The sequence below is a fragment of the Schistocerca nitens genome, chromosome 1 (genome assembly GCF_023898315.1).
Source record: "Schistocerca nitens isolate TAMUIC-IGC-003100 chromosome 1, iqSchNite1.1, whole genome shotgun sequence".
Classification (NCBI taxonomy): domain Eukaryota; kingdom Metazoa; phylum Arthropoda; class Insecta; order Orthoptera; family Acrididae; genus Schistocerca; species Schistocerca nitens.
In genome coordinates, this window is record NC_064614.1 from 259,648,123 (window position 1) to 259,668,819 (window position 20,697).

Below are 20,697 nucleotides of genomic sequence, written 5' to 3' on the forward strand. Positions count from 1 at the left end.
CTTCACCTGTTCCTACTCCTTCACCCTTCCATGCATTCTGTCACATGTTCTTTGCAGAGCTTACAAATGCCTCTTTTATATGGAATAGAGTATAGTATACTGTAAACCCACCCTGCTGTCCAATGCAACTGTTGCAATAGATGAGAAATGTCATCCTGAGCTTTTCCACAGTGAAACACTGATACCGAGCACCGCGGAATTTGAATCCCCGCAGACGTCATGGACGTCGAAGACCACTAGAGGACTCTGCACCATCGCGCCGTAAGCTGTGGCTGAGCGCGCATCCTGGTCCACATTTAGTGTGAGGGCGCCACAGTGGAACACGTGGTTCCAGCGGCCAATAGCGGCGCCCCCGATAGAGTGTTTAAGTGCCTGCCTCTCGCTCAGCCAGCGAGTCTAATCATTGCGTGAGTCTCGACACATCGCCTTGACAACAGACATCGTGTTTATTGTTCTTTGTCTTCATTACTAGTGGAAGTCTTGGATTAGTTTGGTTGTCTCTGTCACTCCGTAGCTTCTTGCGTGTTGTCATCATAAGGTCTCTCTCCATCGGCCGTCGTTTCGTGTCCATCCTTTCCATTCGTTTGTTCACGGGCCGCTCTCCGTTTGGTCCCGCCGCGCTTTCTCGGCCACCCCGCGACTGGAACGGTCGCAGTCTCAACAGGTTACAACAGAAACTACTACTACTGTCACTGAAGGAGGTTTTGTAGCATGAAAAAGAGCTCTATAGATCACAAGATGTCACGGGTACATGAAACTCAAAATCTCTCCTTTAGCGAGTTTTTCTTGCATTTCGCACGTTTCCTTGGCTGGGTGTTTTGCAATTTCACGAACTGTTTTACAGCTTGCATTTTTAACAAGAACTGCATTAAACTCATCAAAAGCAAATTCTGCAACTGTGTGTGTTTCATAGATCAAAGCCAGCCATACGTTATTCACCATGGACAATGACTGCTGCAATGAATTGTTCTTAACCTATAGTTCCTTTATGATTTATGGTAGCACAATGAAAAGTGACTACATATCTACAGCAAATTATTTTCTTTATTGCCTGAGTTTTAAGACTCCTGAGCTCTGTACAGAAGCTGCGTCTTCCAGATCTAAAGTGTCCAAATTCTTTTTTTCAGTTCTCTGAAATGTTTAGCATCCTAACCTAAGGTATCTAACTACAAACCCCATTGTGCTAGAATAGGCTGTGGACGTAATGATAATTTTGGAGCCAATTCTGTGAAAACTGAAACTAGCAATTTCTCTAATGAAAATTTTCTTGACATTGGAACAGGACTGTCAATTTCCAGATATTGTGATCTCGCCGTTTCTGGAACGTGGCATAGCCCTTAGGCTAAACAGGTCAAATGTATTAGTTTCTGGGTGAAGAACTTTATAGTGCATTTGCTCCTTTTACATTGTATGGAGCAGCATCTGTAAGAAATAACAGCATATTGTCGTATTTTATACCATTTGGCCACAAGAAAGCTACGGAATCATTAAAAAAATTTGCAGTTGTAGAATGGTTTACTTTTTTAAATATTTGAATGTTTAAGAGTTCAGTTTCAATTCCAGATTTCACTTCACTGACAACTGCACTACGTACATAATGCCCTGCAGCAACTGTGGTCTCGTCTATTGAAAGCCAAATGTTTTCACATTTTAACGCATCCCGAAAATCATGGCGCACACATTTTACTGAGGACAGTTTCATCAAGCACTTGTTAGTGAAATTTTTAACTACGTTTTACCATAAATAAATTTATTTTCCACAGAGCAATGTTTGCACTTATGATTACTGAACGTAATTTCTTGGCAAATGAGTCACATGAACCTTCCAGATCGACCTGTCCCCTAAATGACATAATTGCAAATTTTTGAGGTAAAGCAGATTTTCTGGTTGCATTTTGTTTGTAGTTCACAGTGTTCAGATGTGTACTACTTGGAACTTTTTGTCAGAAACAATACTTCACTCACATAATAAACTAAATCTAAATAATATTTGTCCCTCATCACTAAAATTATAGCTCCCAAACTCTGAAACACATTTACTTAATGAAACAAAGTATTACTCCACATTTTTGCTTTTGAAGAACTGTGATGCAACTGCAAGTAAATGCATGTAACACATACAGCAGATGTGATCTTATATTATACCTCAGATGATTCACCATCACACTACAGGGCACACATACAGACAAGGAAAGGAAAAAAGCTCCAGATTTCCCAGTTAAAAAGAAGCTATAGCCCAGGCAAAAGTAGAGTTTTTCACATTAAGTGACAATATACTTCCCCTTGGAGCTGTAAATCTTTTTAATCCATTGAATGGTAAAGATTTAATATATTGACATAGAACTTCCTGGCACTTTAGGAAATGAAACCCAGCAAACGACAATGCATTTGGGAATGATGTGCGGCAACATGTACACTGCATATTTATGAAAGTATAAAAATTCCCCCAAATACAGCAAGGCAGCTTCCATAGCACTGAAATCGAGATTTAGCCTGTGCGATGCACTTTTATCAGCCAATCATAGTTTGTGTCAAGTAATTTTGACAGGAAGTGACAGAACATATTCAAAGCATAGGACGCATCATGTAGTCGGTCGGCCAACAGCAACATTAAAAAAAAAATTTAAAAAAATAAAAAATACTGAAGGTGACATTGACAGGATCCTAACAGCACAGCTTAAACTGCAGCAGCTGAATATTTCTGACAAGCACAATTACAAATTTCACTGCTGTGCAATTAACATTTCGTGGGTTACCTGGCTGAATACACCTTAACTTTTCCACAGAAAAGACAATAACGTGTGAAATCGTTCAAGAACTCACCTTCCACTCTATTTTGAAGAGTAATTACACTTTTGCTATTGTTGTTGCTTAATTTGTAATCTATGAAAGAACTAGAATAAATATGGAAACCAGAGTTGAAGCTTTGTCTTCTTTAGCATGTGTTACCCATTAAGATATAGTGATCTACCACAAACAAGCCAGTAAAATTTTAAATAATGGCATAAATAGCAGGTCTTCTGGGTCCAAAATTTTTCTAAGCAGCTGGTCCTCAGTGTGTTAAGTTTTGAATGAGAATCATACACTCAGTGATTTAAGAAATTCATCACGCATCCTCACATATAATTCATCTTGCACAGAAGGAAATTTACTTACAATATTTTCACACGACCTGTTAAAAACATAAATAGTTGTGACGTCATGCTCATCAAAACCAGTCTGTTGTTACAAAGTACTGCATAGTCCTTGTCCTAAACCCTTTGACTCATTTTGCTGTCTGCAGATGCTTATGAGTGCACTGCGATTTGTTGTTGCATTTTTGTGTTACTCCCCTGTTTATGGCTTACTGCTGCAGTATTATTCTGCAGTAGCTGACTGTAGTAACAATCTTTGTCAGACTGTAAGTTCTTACCAGACAGAAGTACAAAAATTTAACTGAAAATAAAGACAATGAAAAAGTCCCAGAATTCCCAGGGCACATACATCCTGCACTATGAATGAGGGAAATCTCAGCATCTGTTGTAACATGGCTAAACAATTATCTCATATGACGAAATCTTATAACTACAGCCACAAGCCGTCATTTCAAGATAATAAAGTGAAGTATATCTAAAAACAAAGATGATGTGACTTACCAAATGAAAGTGCTGGCAGGTCGCAGTCTGCTTGTGTCTGTATATGTGTGGATGGATATGTGTGTGTGTGTGAATGTATACTTGTCCTTTTTCCCCCCTAAGGTAAGTCTTTCCGCTCCCGGGATTGGAATGACTCCTTACCCTCTCCCTTAAAACCCACATCCTTTCGTCTTTCCCTCTCCTTCCCCTCTTTCCTGATGAGGCAACAGTTTGTTGCGAAAGCTTGAATTTTGTGTGTATGTTTGTGTTTGTTTGTGTGTCTGTCGACCTGTCAGCACTTTCATTTGGTAAGTCACATCATCTTTGTTTTTAGATATATTTTTCCTACGTGGAATGTTTCCCTCTATTATAACCAATAAAGTGAAGTATTACACATGTCAACCAAGTAGAATTTTAAATACTTTACTTTATGATTTTGTGATAAAATATTAATTGATTATGAATGAGAACTTTGATTTTGGCTAGAAAAAGGGGAATATGCCATTACTTGTAAATTCTAATAAATATGCATGCAAAATCAATTTTCCCCAAAATATGAAGTTTAAAACTGCACTTGTGATCTCATAAAGGAGACTGCTAATGTGTACTTTTAGAGCATTCAAAAAATATATGCATTTTGCATGCATATATGCACCCTGGTGAACCTCTCGATTCTCAGGCAGTCTCCAAAAAGGATTTAGCCTTGTCGACTCAAAACCAGTAGTTGCACTACAACATTTACTTTACTTGTTTCCTCATTTTTAACCAATCATTTGTCAAATTCTTTCTGCCTCTTCTCCACTTGCTCTGGACACTTCCCTGTACAAAGCCACATTTTTCTCTGCAACATTTACTTTCAGAACTATATCCGCTTAGTCTGCTTTCAGAGCCACTATTTCCTTTTGCAAAATTTTCATCAGGTTAGCCCCCTATGTTACTGCCAACGACATGATTGATCCTCTCTCATTCACACAAAACAAAATCAACGTGGACACTTAGCAGTAATACTATCATGACTTTTCTTACTGTAACTTAAAACTTTCTGCCTGAGTGGCTATTCATAATTACTACTTCCCCTTATTCGTAACCAGACACACTGCCTTATTAACTGGCACAGTCTCACAAGGATCTACTAACCTCCCATTTGGAAACAGCCTGTGTGTGCGAATATATTCAACAAATACAACAAACAACAACTACAGGAGAAACAAATCAAAATGATGATGAGGTATGAAATGCTACACATGGTCAACACCTTTAAAACTTCTATACAGTGAGCAGCAACCTTTGCTCCTGAAAAGATGCATTGCCCGTACTAACCAGGTGAAAACTAACACTAATATTTAAACATTCTCAGAAAGCAGTCCAAATTTACTTCATTGCATTCTTATAGTGCAAATTGCGACTGGAGATATGGTCCTGGATCCAGCTGCAAATGTCAATCCCATCTCTGAAGCTACTTGTAATGACCAGTATTGGACGGCAACTATAATAGGTGGTGGAACTGACTAGAGAGCATCAGGAATGATAGTTCAGCACCCTGGGTGGGGTAGCAAGTGGTACTGTGAGCAGCTGCCTGCTTGCAGGACAAAGTGTTATCATGAAAAAAGTCATTGATTAAACATGCATTTTATTAGTGAGCACACACCACAAGTAACAACTATCTATGGCAATGCCCTCCAAGGCATTTGCTCAGGATGGCAGGTGTTGAACCACGAGTAATAGGCAGCCTGCAATGATACCAGCAACTCTGGGAACAGGTGCATGTGGCTGTGTGTGCACTGACTGGATTCAGGTTGGCCGCTCAGGACAGAGCGTGTCCAAAGGCACAGAATCCCGCTGTGGACACCATAGAGGAAGACAGCTCTCTGCAGCAGTGCCTACCCTTGAAGATGGAGGCATACAGCGCTTGTGTGCCCATACAGGTGAAGGTGATTAAGCAGCTGTCCACCTCTGGCTTCGAACAGTAGTTCTCCAGGGAGGCTAGCAGCAACTGTAAATAGTCCCCGAGGTGGCCCATTAGCTGGAAGGTGCTAAATCCACAACATAGCCAGCATTATGCCTGCAGTTAGTGGTCACATTTTGTGGAGGCAACTTTTAGATCCCTGATGACCAGCAGAATGATGTGGACCTCTTCTTAAAGCTTGCATCTACCAGAGCGAATGAATCTATCTAAAAATGGGGGATATTTATGTGGGTTTGATGCATCCTTTTTTTTTGTCAAGACATTGATTCCGATCACATTGCAAGAACAGAGCTTATTGCTCGAGCGTGAAGTAATCAGGTCATTGCACCATAATATTTCTGTCTCTCAGCTGTGTTTCACCGTCATTTCAATGCAGGTCCCTTGGCTGGTCTGGCTATGTAATAATCTCTTGATGTTGTGGTGGCCGTTTCTGTCACATCAGCACATAGTCCCTGACCTACCTGTGTTTGGTCGGCTCTGGTTGGACCCACTTACACGGTCTCTTGCATTAGCCGAGGACTTGTTGACATTTTAGTCACTTGTGCCAAAAAATGATAGTTGTGCTACAGCTCTAACTGAGAGCACAGGACAGAATTCTGGCTACAGCTCGAATCAGAGGTAAGAGAGCACAGGACAGAATTCAGACAGAGGATACACAAGGAGAACAAGCATGAAATATTATTGAAAGTAAAAGCATGAAAGTCAGTTCAAATAGGCGTAACAAATCAAGCTCAAAGGACAAAGCAAGAATTTCAAACAATCCTAGAGTGGTCTATGCGTATGCGTGCGAGTTCAAAATGAAGAAGCATAAACCTTTTTTCCTAATGGACTGCACCCTACATCTTTACTACTAAAAGGTACAGTAGTTAATGAAATAAAATGTATGATTAAATGGGGAATAAGAGAGAGATCACAAACACCTTACAAGAAACATACCGTAGTAGTGACAAAGGGTAATAAGTACATCATAAATGTTTTTTGTGTGTTACCGCTAAATCAAGCTACTGAGACAGAAAAGGATGACTTTTGGTTTAAACATTTCTGCAACAGTATTCACTGGTACTTTGTAATCATATTTGGGGAAACAGTTGGGAAAGCGACTATGCATGTCAGTGATATACTATTATCTTCTCACTAGGAGATGCAGGACTCTGCAATCTAACGCTTTCAACGAGCTTTGGAAAAGTAGTAGAGGACCACTCAAATAAATTGGATCAAAGGTTATGATGCGGGATAGGTTTCCATTCCATGGATGAAGATATTACAAGGACTGAATTCGAGATTCATTTTCTAGAGACTTTAAAGTAGAAGAAATGACAGAAATAAAAAGGAAAGACACAGTGAACAGGAAAAGGAGGATAGGGCAAAGTATAAGTGGATAATGGGCCAGAGAATAATGTACTGAAAGTCAGGGGGTAGCAATCACAAGTGGAGAAAGTTCATCTTCTCTGAGATGGTCTAAGTTGGTATATTCCTATATGGTATGCTTTTTTAGTTAAGGTGTGATGGTACTCTTACAAGCAAGTAGAGAGAGCAGGTAGTATATTTATAATATTGGTCAAAATACATGTTATTATATACTTACCAACACTCTGATACATGTACAGTGCTATATGACCATCATCTGACATTTCAAAAGCCAGGCAAGCTCTTAAATGGTAATAGCATTAAATTTTTGAAGGAGAAGTTCCAAAACTTGATTTGTGGATGAAGAGGGAAAGTACATTCTGTTTTTAGAACATGGTCAGCCAGGATGCTACACTTTTTACCATTTAAAACACATGAAACAGAAACAAATTTTAGCTGATTTTGAAGAAGTTTTATATGAAATGTGTAATGCAAATACTGGTTTAGGCACACAAGTTATGATGTGGGTGTCACAGAAGGAACTCTGTCATCTAAATTCAGGTAGCATGCAAATGATTGTTTATACAGGGGCAGGCAATATGAAACTCGCGTGGAAAATATTTATAAAGTTGACATAGAATTCAGACCAGTTAATTAACAGGAAAACTGTCCACCACAGAAAATGCTGGACACTGTGATTACAACGCACCAATCAGTTGGTACACATGCCAGAATATGCACGTCTCTCACATGATCCTGCCCTCAGTACTTCACTGTGCCATTACATTTGAGTCAAGAGAGAGAGAAGCACGTATGTTTAGTGATCAGTTGAATGCGACACAAAAAAGTGCTCACGATAAAACAGCATGTGTTGATTGTTGAGTGCTATGCAAAGCACACTTCATGGAAAATATGTGCAGAACTGTTTGCACAAGAAATGGAAGTGTTTTGGTACAATCTCCAGCAAACTCTGCAATGCAGAAATCAGTGGCAACATAGCACAAAACAAAACCTGTAGTGAATAAAAACCTTAACTATCCCAAAGGATTTTCTGGACAAGTTTACTTTACTCTGTGTGTGTGTGTGTGTGTGTGTGTGTGTGTGTGTGTGTGTTTGTTTTTGTGAGTGCGCATGTGCACTGGGAGGGGGCGGGGAGGGGGGAGCGCAAAATTTAATTTACCTTGCTTTTGAATCTATGACTGACTGGAAGTTTAATTCTTGTTCTTGATCATCCCAAACTTCATCATCCGTTTTTTCCAATGTTTGTGTTTTTTGGGCACATAATTTGCCAAAAATATCTTCCTGTTGATCAATGTCATCCTTCAACCTGGAACCAAAGTAAAATAAGACATACCAGCTTTCTTCAGTACAATTAATACTACTACTATTTCCTTTCTATGTACCTAATGCATGTAGCAGAATTGAGATCACAAAGTAATGCTTTCAAATTAACTGAACTAAAACTAATTTTTAAATTAACATTTTTTGATCACCGTTAAAAATTTTGTTTCTGACTGAAGGCTCTAGGTCATGCTTAGTACTTCTTCCCTAGCATTCATAATCAAGCAAATATCTTCAAATTCTATACAACAGCTTCAATAAATTCATGTTTAGCTACACATCCCATCACACACACACACACACACACACACACACACACACACACACAACCTGCCCTCTTCACTCGTCTTGCATTTTGTAACTCCCATCACTTTGTAGTTTCAGTACCCAATTGCAACTTTTTACTTGTTATTTCAGAATTATACATTCAATTTATAAAATTACATTATAAGGTATTTTTACTGTTGATGAGATAGTGTGCTGGTGTTGTATAGGCAACACTGGACTAACAGCTGGGAAATGGGAAAGGCAGAAGCATATCAGTAACATTCAGCTTCAAAATACACACATTTGCTGAAAAATCATACATAATGTAGTCGGTATAAATCATTAAAAGTAAATAGACTGCAACGAACCCCTTCCATCAGGCTGCCCTGTGAGACTATGGGGCCCTCGTCTCATCTGCAGGCAGACACAAGTACTGTAGGCCACCTGCCGAGCAGCTGTATTGTACACATTTTGCACTTGTGGTAAGACAATTGCCACCCACGCCAGCCACTCTCTGCTAGGGCAGCGCAATCATGTAGGCTTCAGCCCAGCTACATGACTGACTATGTATCAACAGTCTGTCAATACCTGTCCACCTGTACCCACAGGCAGCCAGCTGCTTGTAGGTGAGCAGTTGAGCCCTAACAGTATACCTCAGCTGAGCTACATATCCAATCAAAGATTCTACAGTAAATAACAATCCTGCTGTAACTAGCAACCTTGTTGCGCCATACAAAGCCCTAAAGCATACTAGGTATGCTAAATGCTCTCAGAATGTTTTCCCTCCCTTTCTGTTACATCTATTCATCGTCTCTAAGAAGCAGTTCACACTAACTTGCAGGAGCTACTTCTGAAAGTTCGCAAAACTTGCAGAATCTGACTTTCTGGGGGTGCTTCCACATCAAACACGTGCTAAGTGCGCGCGAACTTGAGCAGGACTTAGAAAATTTCTGGTCGCACCGCCGCGGGTCTCTAGTTTTACATAGACCCGCAGTGCAATATAATTCACCTCCGTTGCGCAATATGACCTCGAAAGCTGCGCGATGGGACTTTTTCATTTGTTATTCTTGGCGATTCGTGTTAGAATCTGTACTTAATGTTGTTACCTTAGAGCCTCAATATGTTAAAAGCCTCAAAGTCCTTCTCAGACACACAGCCGAAGGCAACAGGTTCTGCAAGCTGTTTGTGGAAGTTTACTTGCCAGTGGACAAAGTCTTAAGTTCCTGAGGATTTGTATTGAAGAAAGTAGTCATTTGTTGATACATTTATCATTAAAGTATTTCTACCAGGCTCTGAGTGTAAGATTTAATGCACAGTACTGCTACACATGTGGAGAGCAAATTAGATCCTGATTTTCAGAGGCACTGCATCCTCTTCACAAATTCCTGTAACGGCAAGGAATTTCATTGGCGATGATGAAAGTGTTCTGAATGCTGTTTAAATCCAGCTAAATGATATCTCTATACCATAACGTTATTGGGGAGTGCAACACTGGTAGCAAACAGTAGCAGTAATGTGGCCCAATTGGAATCCAAATAATGCTTTTCAATGAGGCACAGTGTGTACCACATACACAATAATTGGAGAGCGATCTGACAATTGTCTCTTTGAATATGTTCTGTGTGTGACCCTGTGAGGATCTGACAGAAAGAATCACATTACACATGTAAGGCTGCAGTTAATGGCACAGATGTGTGCAACAGGAAACACTGACACAGCACACACAAAGACGCACAGCACACACAGTAAAGATAAAGCACTACTACTCCAACCAATCATAGTGTTCCCTAACAGACTAAGTACGCAATATTGGGGCAATTTCTGGACTGAGCTTGTATCTTACAGGATGCAGTGCAACATGCCAGAAGTCTCATTTGACACAAGATTGTTTCAAGGAATGCTGTGCTCATATCCATTACACAGTATAGTCTTTGTATTCAGATGACTTCAATCCAATAAGCTTTAAGCTAAAGTTTTGTAGCTAGACATTAGTGATGATTTCCTTTGCTCTGTATACATCATCCAAGTCACGGCTTAAGAAGAACACCACCATTAACTTGTTGACACTTCATGCTTGGCTCATAACTCTTTGTCTAGCTGTATTTTTCTCTTATTTCAGTTTCTTATTTTCTGATTCCTGAAGACATTTTCACCAGAGCTACCTGAAACCTTTTGCAGACCTAAAGAAACCTTCCTCAGTTCTAGTTTAATTCTCCAAGGCAACAGTCTCCAATGGTTCTGCCTATTTTCTCTCTTACAAAAGACAGCACACTGTCTACAAACACTGCAATGTTACCACTGTATCTGAATCATTTATGAAATTTGATTTCGAAGAAGGTGAGCAGTATGCAAAAAGAGTACATTATTCTTATAATGCAACATTTTTAAGGTGAGTTGTAAAGTAGGAGAGTGATAATAGGAAACTGAACCTGTGAGGAAAGACCATGAGTAGCATCCAGATAACTCAGCTGGTAACAGCACTGCCTGCAAATGGCATGATTCTGGGTTCAAATCCCAGCCTGACATACAGTTTCAATCTCTCAGGAAGTTACATATTTACGAAAAGTTCCTGAAACACACAGAATGACAGAGAATTTGACTGGAAGTGCAGTGTTCAATCCAATAAGACAGGAGAGGGTGAAGTATGACTGGTGGGTCATTTTTGATTATGAGCAAACATTTTAACCTACTTAATCAAGAAGGAAACCGTCTTCTTTTTTTTTTTTTTTTTTTTTTTTTTTTTTTTTTTTTTTTTTTTTTTTTTTGCAGAACTCCCTACTGGTTAAGTAAGGGAGGTGTGAAAGATATCTGGTGTGAGGCATTGGCATCATTCTCTCTGGCAAGAACACTTGACTTTAACCCCATAATGCCGAGTGGCGTGAATTCATCTCATACTAATGCAGTACTAATAACTGGAAGGCTAACTGCTTTTGAGTGCCAGCGCCGTTAGCTGCTGGTTCTGCATGAAGCTACCAACGCTTCTCACAAGCGCTGCATCCATCTGAGTGTTTCCAATACTTCCAAAGCGCCACAATCTTTTATTTTTATCTTTCATCTAGATATTTATTCGAGCATTAGGGGATTATTATTGACCAGACATATACAGTAAATAATACAGTTAAATTCAGACAACTCACGAACTTATCATTTAGTCACAAAAACAAAGATACACCCAAATAAGAACTAGTTTCAGAGGCGAAAAAATAATCGTAATTTTTTCCATAATAGTTGGTTAACATCACACATATATTACTCAGGTGCGTAAAAAAGCAAATATCAGGCCTTTTATTTGTTTTACAAGTTAAACAACTACATGTGGACTTCTTAAAGATTTTATCAGTTTTCCATCATCCTTTAGTTGCTTCAAAATTCATGGAGATGTATTCCATCTTTGCAACTAAATGAAAGGAAGTTTGTTTTTTAAACATACATGTTTTGCTTCTTTCGTTTCTGAATAATCTTCTGTGGCCAGCAATACATGTTCATTTTATTTATAGAACAAATGCATTATAAAGTTGTTACAAATGTGTCACTGTAAACTGGGACAGCTTCACCAAGCAGGGCAACTTTGCCACTTTTTGAATAAGATAATCTTTGGTGTCCTATTAAGTTCCTGGATCATGAAATTGAGGCTCCAATGCTTTCACTGCACAAGGCAACAATGAATGACAGATTTGGTGTACATTTTACATTTATTTGTTGCTTTCTGGTCTTTGTCAGTGCTTTTTCTTTCAGCTTGTGAACACACAGTTTCTGGTAGTCTACAAAAGTGTCTTGCCCTGCCCACTCATTCTAATGTAGGTGAAGACTATTTCTTTTGTTCTATGCAATATATAATTACATTTCAGGATCACTTTTAGGAATAAAATTGTGTGGTGTATTTAGTATACTAATGTAACTTGGCAATGTTGCAGCAGGAAGCTCAGTATCAATGGGACAACTTTGTCAGCCTAGAATTTTGCCTTTTCTTACCTCTTTCATATTTTATTTTAATCGAGAATTTCTGGGTCTCTGTATATGTCGTTGAAATGCCAACACTCAGTAGAACCAAACAGGGAGCACACAGGTATCATAATTATGACAACACTACGCTACGGCTAGCTGTCTCTACAGTGATTAATAAGTAAATGAGCAATGGAAAAACAGCAAGAGACTTCAGTATTTCTCAAAGCACAATTGAAAAGTAAAGCAGAAAGTCTCCATTTAAAGAAACCAGGGTGCAGACTGCTCTGAATAGCGGAAGATCCTCGAACAAGTCCTCGTGTGGAGATTGGGGAATGCCTCTTGACACCCTTTATCTATTATGATGAGACAAATTTGACTGATGACCCTCTACATCTGCAACTACACACGTCTGTATGTTCCATATGAGCCTTAATTTCTCGAATCTTATCTTCGTGGTCCCTATGCAAAATGTACGTTGGTGGCAGTACGATCAATCTGCAGTCAGCTTCAAATGCCGGTTCTCTATCTCAGTAGTGTTCTTCGAAATGGATGTCTTCTTCTCTCCTGGGATTCCCACATATGCCCCTGAAGCATATCCCTAACACTTGCAAGCTGATCGAACCTACAACAACAAATCTAGCAGCTCACCTCTAAATCTGACCTGGTGAGGATCCCAAACATTAGAGCAGTGCTCAAGAATAGGTCGCACTAGCGTCCTATATGTGGTCTCCTTTACTACAGATGAACCACACTTTCCTAACATTCTCCCATTAAACCAAAGTTGACTATTTGGCTTCCCTAACACAATCCTCACATACTTGTTCCATTTCATATCGCTTCACAACGTTATGCCCAGATATTTAAATGATGAGACTATGTCAAGCAGGACACTACGAATGCTCTATCCAAACATTATGGTTTTGCTTTTCCTACTCATCTGCATTAACTTACATTTTCCTACATTAAGAGTAAGCTACCATTCATTACACCTACTAGAAATTTTGTCTATGTGATCTTGTATCACCTACAGTCACTTATCTCTGACATCTTTCTGTACACCACAGCATCATCATCACTGAACAACCGCAGATTGCTGCCCACTCTGTCTGCCAGATCTTTTATGTCCATAGAAAATAGCAACGGTCCTATCACACTTCCTGGGACACTCCTGATACCCCTGTCTCCAATGAACATACTGAGTCTTCGAGCCAGTCACATATCTGGGAGCCTATTCCATATGCATGTACCTTTGTAAACAGTCTGCAATGGCATACCGTGTTGAATGCTTTTCAGAAATCTAGAAATACGGAATCAGTCTGTTTCCCTTCATCCATAGTTCACACTATATCATGCGAGAAAAGATCCAGCTGGGTTTCACACGAGTGATGCTTTTTGAAGCCACACTGATTCGTGGACGTGAGCTTTTTGGTCCCTAGGAAATTTATTATTCTCAAAACTCAGAAAATGCTCTAGAATTCTGCAGCAAACCAATGTTAAGGATACTGGTCTGTAATTTTGCAGGTGTGTTCTTTTACTTTCCTTACATAGAGGAGTCACCCGCACTTTTGTCCAGCCACTCGGCACTTTGTGCTGGTCGAGAGATTTGCAATAAGTGTCAAACTAAGTAAGGGACCAATTATGTAGAGCACTCAAAAAAAAAAAAAAAAACATTATTTCATAGGGGATGCAAGAATCCAGAAAGAGTTATAAATTCTTGCAAACCAAGTGTTTCTTTAATGTTTGCAGCTTTGGGATCAGGAGAGCAGCATCATCCTTTCATGATTTATTGTCAAAGTTATGGGGCACAGGGATTTTAGGAGGAACAAAAGCTACAAAATCTGGCAATACGCAAGTGGATGGTTTGTGCTCTGCATTTTGAAAAGTGGTTTTTCCATGCTGTTGTTGAGCTGAGGTGGCTCTTATCTTGGCGGTATGGTATTCCACTGGTATCACTAACTACTTAGGTTGCCAATATCAATTCAATCGTGTGTTATGAGCTAAGATCTTTGGTTGAGGTGTGGGTGTTGGTGGTTTGGTGGAGTCTGGAGAGTCAATCGGTTGGAAGGTGCATGGCTGGCAAGTTGTGGTTTTTGGGGGACTCCGGCTGTCCAATGCAGGTTTTGAGAAGCCACAAAAGGTTAACTTCGTCGGGGGCAAGACTGGACAGCTCACTTAAAGAGCTCAACAGGTTAAGGCATTTTTAGCAAGCCCGAGGTTCTTCCTCATTATACCCCCGTAGCTATTCATTTAAAACTTGCACTTTTATTACTACTTCTCAGTGGGTTAGTTTTTCTTTTATGATGAGAATGCTGAACTTAGAAGATTTTAATTTTGTGTGTACCTTTCTGTAACAGTTTCATTGTAAGTCTCTCTGCATTAAAGCGTGTAATACTAATGTGTAAATTGTTTCCAAGGTCTCGAACTACTTATTTGGTAATTTTTTTTAGTGATTTCCACTGATATTAATGCAGTTGGCAAAGTTACCCAGTTTGCCAGGTAGCTCTGCCAAAAGTGTTTTCATTTCTTTTTTAAATATATAAATAAGTAAGTAAAGATGATGTGACTTACCAAACGAAAGTGCTGGCAGGTCGACAGACACACAAACAAACACAAACACACACACACACAAAATTCAAGCTTTCGCAACCAACAGATGCTTCGTCAGGAAAGAGGGAAGGAGAGGGAAAGATGAAAGGATGTGGGTTTTAAAGGAGAGGGTAAGGAGTCATTCCAATCCCGGGAGCGGAAAGGCTTACCTTGGGGGAGTGTATACCTGTCCTTTTTTCCCCCAAGGTAAGCCTTTCCGCTCCCGGGATTGGAATGACTCCTTACCCTCTCCTTTAAAACCCACATCCTTTCATCTTTCCCTCTCCTTCCCTCTTTCCTGACGAAGCAACCGTTGGTTGCGAAAGCTTGAATTTTGTGTGTGTGTTTGTGTTTGTTTGTGTGTCTATCGACCTGCCAGCACTTTCGTTTGGTAAGTCACATCATCTTTGTTTTTAGATATATTTTTCCCACATGGAATGTTCCCTTCTATTATATAAATACATAAGCAAGTTGTCATATCCACATATTATGAAACTAGAGATCAAGATTCGTGTTTTAGAATGACTGTCCCAGTTTATGGTACTATATTAAGTTTTCTCTTTTACGCTTTTTTATTAGGTTAGAAACAACTGTTGCAGCATAAGTTTCATGTGATTAAATTATCATTTGTTGTTACTTGTGACCTTTGATGATGATAATCCATGTGTATCGTGCTGGAGAGGCGACAATTTTTGAACACTTCATTTTTCCCTTTTCATTGTGTTTCAAATGTGTGTATATGCAGTGTGTAGGGTTGCCATCTGATGTGTGTATTTTGCAGAAACTGCATGAAGTGATGCTATGCCGGGGTAACACATGCCCGCATTCAAAAAACGCTATACAGGAGTTGGGTTGGGAAGTCATTCCACTCCCACCTCAATCACAGCTCTCTGATTCTAACCTTTTCCGCTCTCTATCAAATAATCGACAAAGAACTTCCTTTCGAATGCACTTTGAACATGGCTCAATGAGTTTTTCACCTCAAAACCATGTGATTTACACAGTTGCGGAACTGAATAGTTACCCTACATCAGCAGAAGGTTGTAAATAGTGAAGGAGAAGATATATTATTGATGACTCAATTTATGTTATGTGTATCTGTTGTGTTCATTAAACTTATGGAAATATGTTACAAATTTATGCACTAAGCCAATATAATGAAACACCATCTTAACCAGTGAACAGCTGCTCATTACAATTTCTTAAAAAAAAAAAGTTCTCACACTTCAGTAGTTAAGGTCTCAGATCAGATACTATCTAGCACAAACTCATCAAGGTACAAGACCTTTCAAATGCTGTATAATTTAATCATCTCTGAGATCCTGTACACACACACACACACACACACACACACACACACACACACACACACACAGAGAGAGAGAGAGAGAGAGAGAGAGAGAGAGAGAGAGAGAGAGAGAGAGAGAGAGAGAGAGAACTTACTGGTTTGCATCCTCAATTGCAGCAAATTCATCATCCTGGAAACTGTAATTTTCAATGAATTGTGAAGCCACCTGTGGTATCTCATAATCAGGAAAAGTCTGAAAAAGAAATACTTGCTTAATTCAATGTAATTAAAAGATATACAATGAAAAGCAAAGAAAAGATTGAATTACTATATCTCAGTTACTTACAAATTCAAGTCCCACTATCTACCAAAATATCATGAAGCAGAGTTACAATGGAATGAAGTATTTTCCAATTCATTGTGAGGCTTAACAGTGGAACACAAGGTACTATAAATCATGCAACTGGTAATTTACAATCCTACTCCGTGTAAGTAGCTGAAGTACATTGTCACTCTGCACAGTGACCGGTGAATATATGGCAGTTCCAAGTGGTCAATAATTACCAAGTCCACACAATGAGTGGCTGGTTAGAAACAGAGTCCAAAACACAGCAAGAGCACCGCAAGCATATCAGATCTGTCTTATATCAAAAGAGAAGGAACCATAAAACAAGTAAATAGTCGAACACCATAATCAATGGCATGGTCTGAAGGCTTCAAATGATAACTGCCAACAGACAATGTGACACTGTGTGCACATATTTAAGCACGAATTCTACCAGATAGTAAGTCTATTTTCCTCTCTGCTTGTGCCATCTGGGGAGCTGTGAATAACTGTCTCTACTACCAGCTGCAGTATCTCAGACACTGTATCAATACTGCAGGTTGATGGAGATCCCGAATCACTGTCAGATAAAAGAGTTACTTTATTCCTTTTTACAATAACATGATCTGTTGACAGTTATTCCTATGGAGTGTGGCTTGAAGGCTGAATGAGTGTCCTATTACAGGTCAAATGTTTGAGGCACAACCCTCAGTCAGTTAGTCCTTGGAATTTCTTACACCTCTGGCAATTATTTTTGTATGTGAAACGTGACTACTGTACCATAGGTCGGAGTCCATGTTAAACTGTAAGATACCCTGTAACTAGTTGGATAGGCCAGTTCAAAGGTGAGAGGAAAGCACCAGCATAAAACGACAAACAAGTCCAAGCATAGTACAGCACTGCTATGTTGAACCTACCTTCAGGTTGAGGAGAGCTTTAAGTTGGGCAATTTGTGCGAGGGGGCCAAACAGCAAGGTCATGGGCCACATCGGATTAGGGAAGGGATTCGGCCATGTCCTTTCAAAGGAACCAATCCGGCATTTGCCTGAAGCAATTTAGGGAAATCATGGAAAACCTACATCAGGATGGCCAGATGCGGATTTGGACAATCGTCCTAGCGAATGTGAGTCCACTGTGCCACCTTGCTTGGTGAGGATACCTTTACTTCAGGCTTCACAGAATCACATTTACCAATTTACTCTGGGTATCAAGGCTGTCTGCAAAGTTTTTGGTCACCTATCACTACCACTTTACTATAACAAACTCTAAGAAGATTAGGTGGACATTGGTGGAAGTAGGCACAGACAAAATTAGTGACTGAAGGGCATAAACTCAACTTAGTTATGTTCCCTCCATAAAACAGTTTCCAAGTTTAAAAGCATCACATCCTGACAAAAGACCTGTTTGTAACATCCACCTTGCGTCATTTTAGATTATTTAGCAGCAGGAAGAAAACCACTCTAGTTAATTAGTTGGTCGGGTATTAGTACTAACTGATATGCAATTTTGTTATGAGGATTCTTTGACACCAAAAGAGAAGCTAGGAAATAATAGCAGTTTAAGTATCAGATGCTTGAACAAGTCAACAAGATCAGTACATCAGAATTTTTTATATGTTACCTCCTAATTTCAATTTAATCATATTTGCATCATGTGGCCAAATATGCTCACAAGCACATTGTTTGTCATTCTGCCACCAGGATGTGCTTTGCATTTCCAGCAACATGCCACGAGTCACTCAATCACAAGCAACTTGTGGTATGACAAATTTTGATATTCACGTCTGATGAGCACAGGTCATTTGTTAGACTCCCCCTACCAAACCATTATGGGGTAAATCCAATGTGGCTTCTTAGTCCGTATCATTGTTACATCTACAATGAAATGCTCAGCCTTCCATTGTGCTTCAATGTGCGGATCCATGTTAATACTGCTTGTTCTTAAATATCAAAGCATAATTTACTCACTTCCACAGTGACAGCCTTGTTTAGCTCTGTATACAATTTATGTTTCATGTGTTCTGCCCATAAGTTAATATGTGCACTACTTTCTATTTTGTCAAATGACAATAAACTGGAAGTGAAAAAACTGTTGCCCCAAATCTGATTTAAACATAAATTATGTACAATAATATGGGAGATACCTGCATTGAAAGTTCAGTAAAGAGTTGTATTGAAAAAATAAATCTTTATGTTGGTGAAAATATAAAATGACTGTTCTGCTTTCAGTGTATTCTTTTCAATGGGAATTATACTGGACGAAACTTTTACAGAGACAATGCAGATATGAACAGAAATGAAAGCTCATGGAAAATCTGAAGATCACACGAGCAATGTAAATGATTTTCGAACATTAGATGAAGTAAATACTGAGGCATAGTTGATTCCTCATTTGTCAGTTCTAGTCATGAGGCACTGTCATATCTATAAGAAAACTTGACATCATGTGACACAGCTGCCTTTTATTGATGTAATATAGATTTGTCACTGTGTCGACTGCATGACTATTACATCCCTTCAATTGAATTGGTGCCACCATACGCACAAACTGCTTACCAGCAATGGGAACAACATAATTTTACTATTACAGCAGCCTAAATACATATTATGCAGCCTTATGTTCCTCTTTTCATATCAGCGGTACAGTTCTAAGCAGACAAAAGCATTGCTACTAGGGCAAATGAGTATTTCATCAAAGAAGTGTGAAGTACTGAATACAGGCTTACCTGCCGAAATCCCATACCCTGGGCAAATGGAATGTCTGGATATTCTGAGTTACTGTCTTCTGAACTTGACTGACCTGGATGACTGCCACCCTTTAAAGGAATAGGAACAGGTAGTGACTAAAACTATCATAGAAATCATGAAGACTCGAGTCAACATCACACAGCAACAACACAACTACACAAATAAGTATAACAACAATAATAATTAACCAAACAATACAAAAATCCAATACCTCAAGCATTTTCAATGTCTAGATACTTACTCAGATAATGACACATCTGTTGTACTTGAAACTAACACCTCATTATTACTACTACTACTACTACTACTACTACTACTACTACTACCACCACCACCACCACCACCACCACCACATCATCTTTCCAATACAACTAACCTTTTATTACAATGTTCAGTTTAGGTCAAAATTATTTTTCTTTTAAACTTTATCTATAGCTAACTTTGCCCATCGGCCATCATATAAAATATATATTGTATGTACCAGCTGAAGGTCAAGATGTTCATCTATATCTTACCGCAAATTTTCACTTTTTCTCTCCAACAAATTGGATGATGTCCAATGAACAGTGCTAATCATTTGTTAAATCTAGAAAACAAAACTTACTTGCAATCTAGGCCGAAAATTGCAAAAATAAGGAAAAAAGTACAGCTCTCTCTAATGTATTTTAAATTGTGTTTTACTAACTGATCTTTCCATGAAGTATGAGTGATTTTCATATTTCACCTAGTATACCACTACTGCGTATCAGTGGATGAATGCTGGATTTTATCATACATCATCATATATGAATCTAGTTATGTGCCAAACTAAGTACGTTACCTACCTTACAGATGCGGCAGTGTGGGATGAATAAATAACTTGCAATGCTTATACTTTTTTACTTACTAATTGCTATGTAGAAAACGATTTGAGTCAAAGATACATCTAAATTTATATTCCAAATGTCACTGTACTCTACATAGTAGAAAACATCTAGAGCAATGCACAATAACTACCTTCTTAGTTACGTTCAGAGTTGTCCTTGTGTTCACTTACATGCTTCAATTTTCGTAACTTTATAAATGTGATCCTTATGTGATAGAATGCATGAAATTCGGAATATTCTGAATCTCATTTAAGACAAATTCTAAGAACATTTTAACAATATTTTTCCCCAAAGACAACTGAATAGTATATTTTGTTTTCATATTAAATCCTTCTTTGGCCCTTCTTAATGCCTTTTGAAATTTATTTTACTGACAAAACTGCATGTATACAGTATGCCATTTGT

The 20,697-nt window shown here is 38.9% G+C and overlaps 1 protein-coding gene across 4 annotated transcripts in view; it reads right to left on the minus strand.

The window, feature by feature from the left end:
* The window catches only part of LOC126247510 (serine/threonine-protein phosphatase 6 regulatory subunit 3), a 182,833-nt gene that overhangs the window by 44,097 nt on the left and 118,039 nt on the right, over positions 1 to 20,697 (minus strand). For 3 of the 4 annotated variants that reach the window (XM_049948489.1, XM_049948487.1, XM_049948488.1), the window contains 3 exons: positions 19,405 to 19,494; positions 16,510 to 16,607; positions 8,108 to 8,254 (listed from right to left, as the gene is read on the minus strand). In XM_049948489.1, the coding sequence (XP_049804446.1) occupies positions 8,108 to 8,254; positions 16,510 to 16,607; positions 19,405 to 19,494 (335 nt within the window). The remainder of the gene's footprint in view (positions 1 to 8,107; positions 8,255 to 16,509; positions 16,608 to 19,404; positions 19,495 to 20,697) is intronic. The other variant, XM_049948490.1, reaches the window with a different exon arrangement.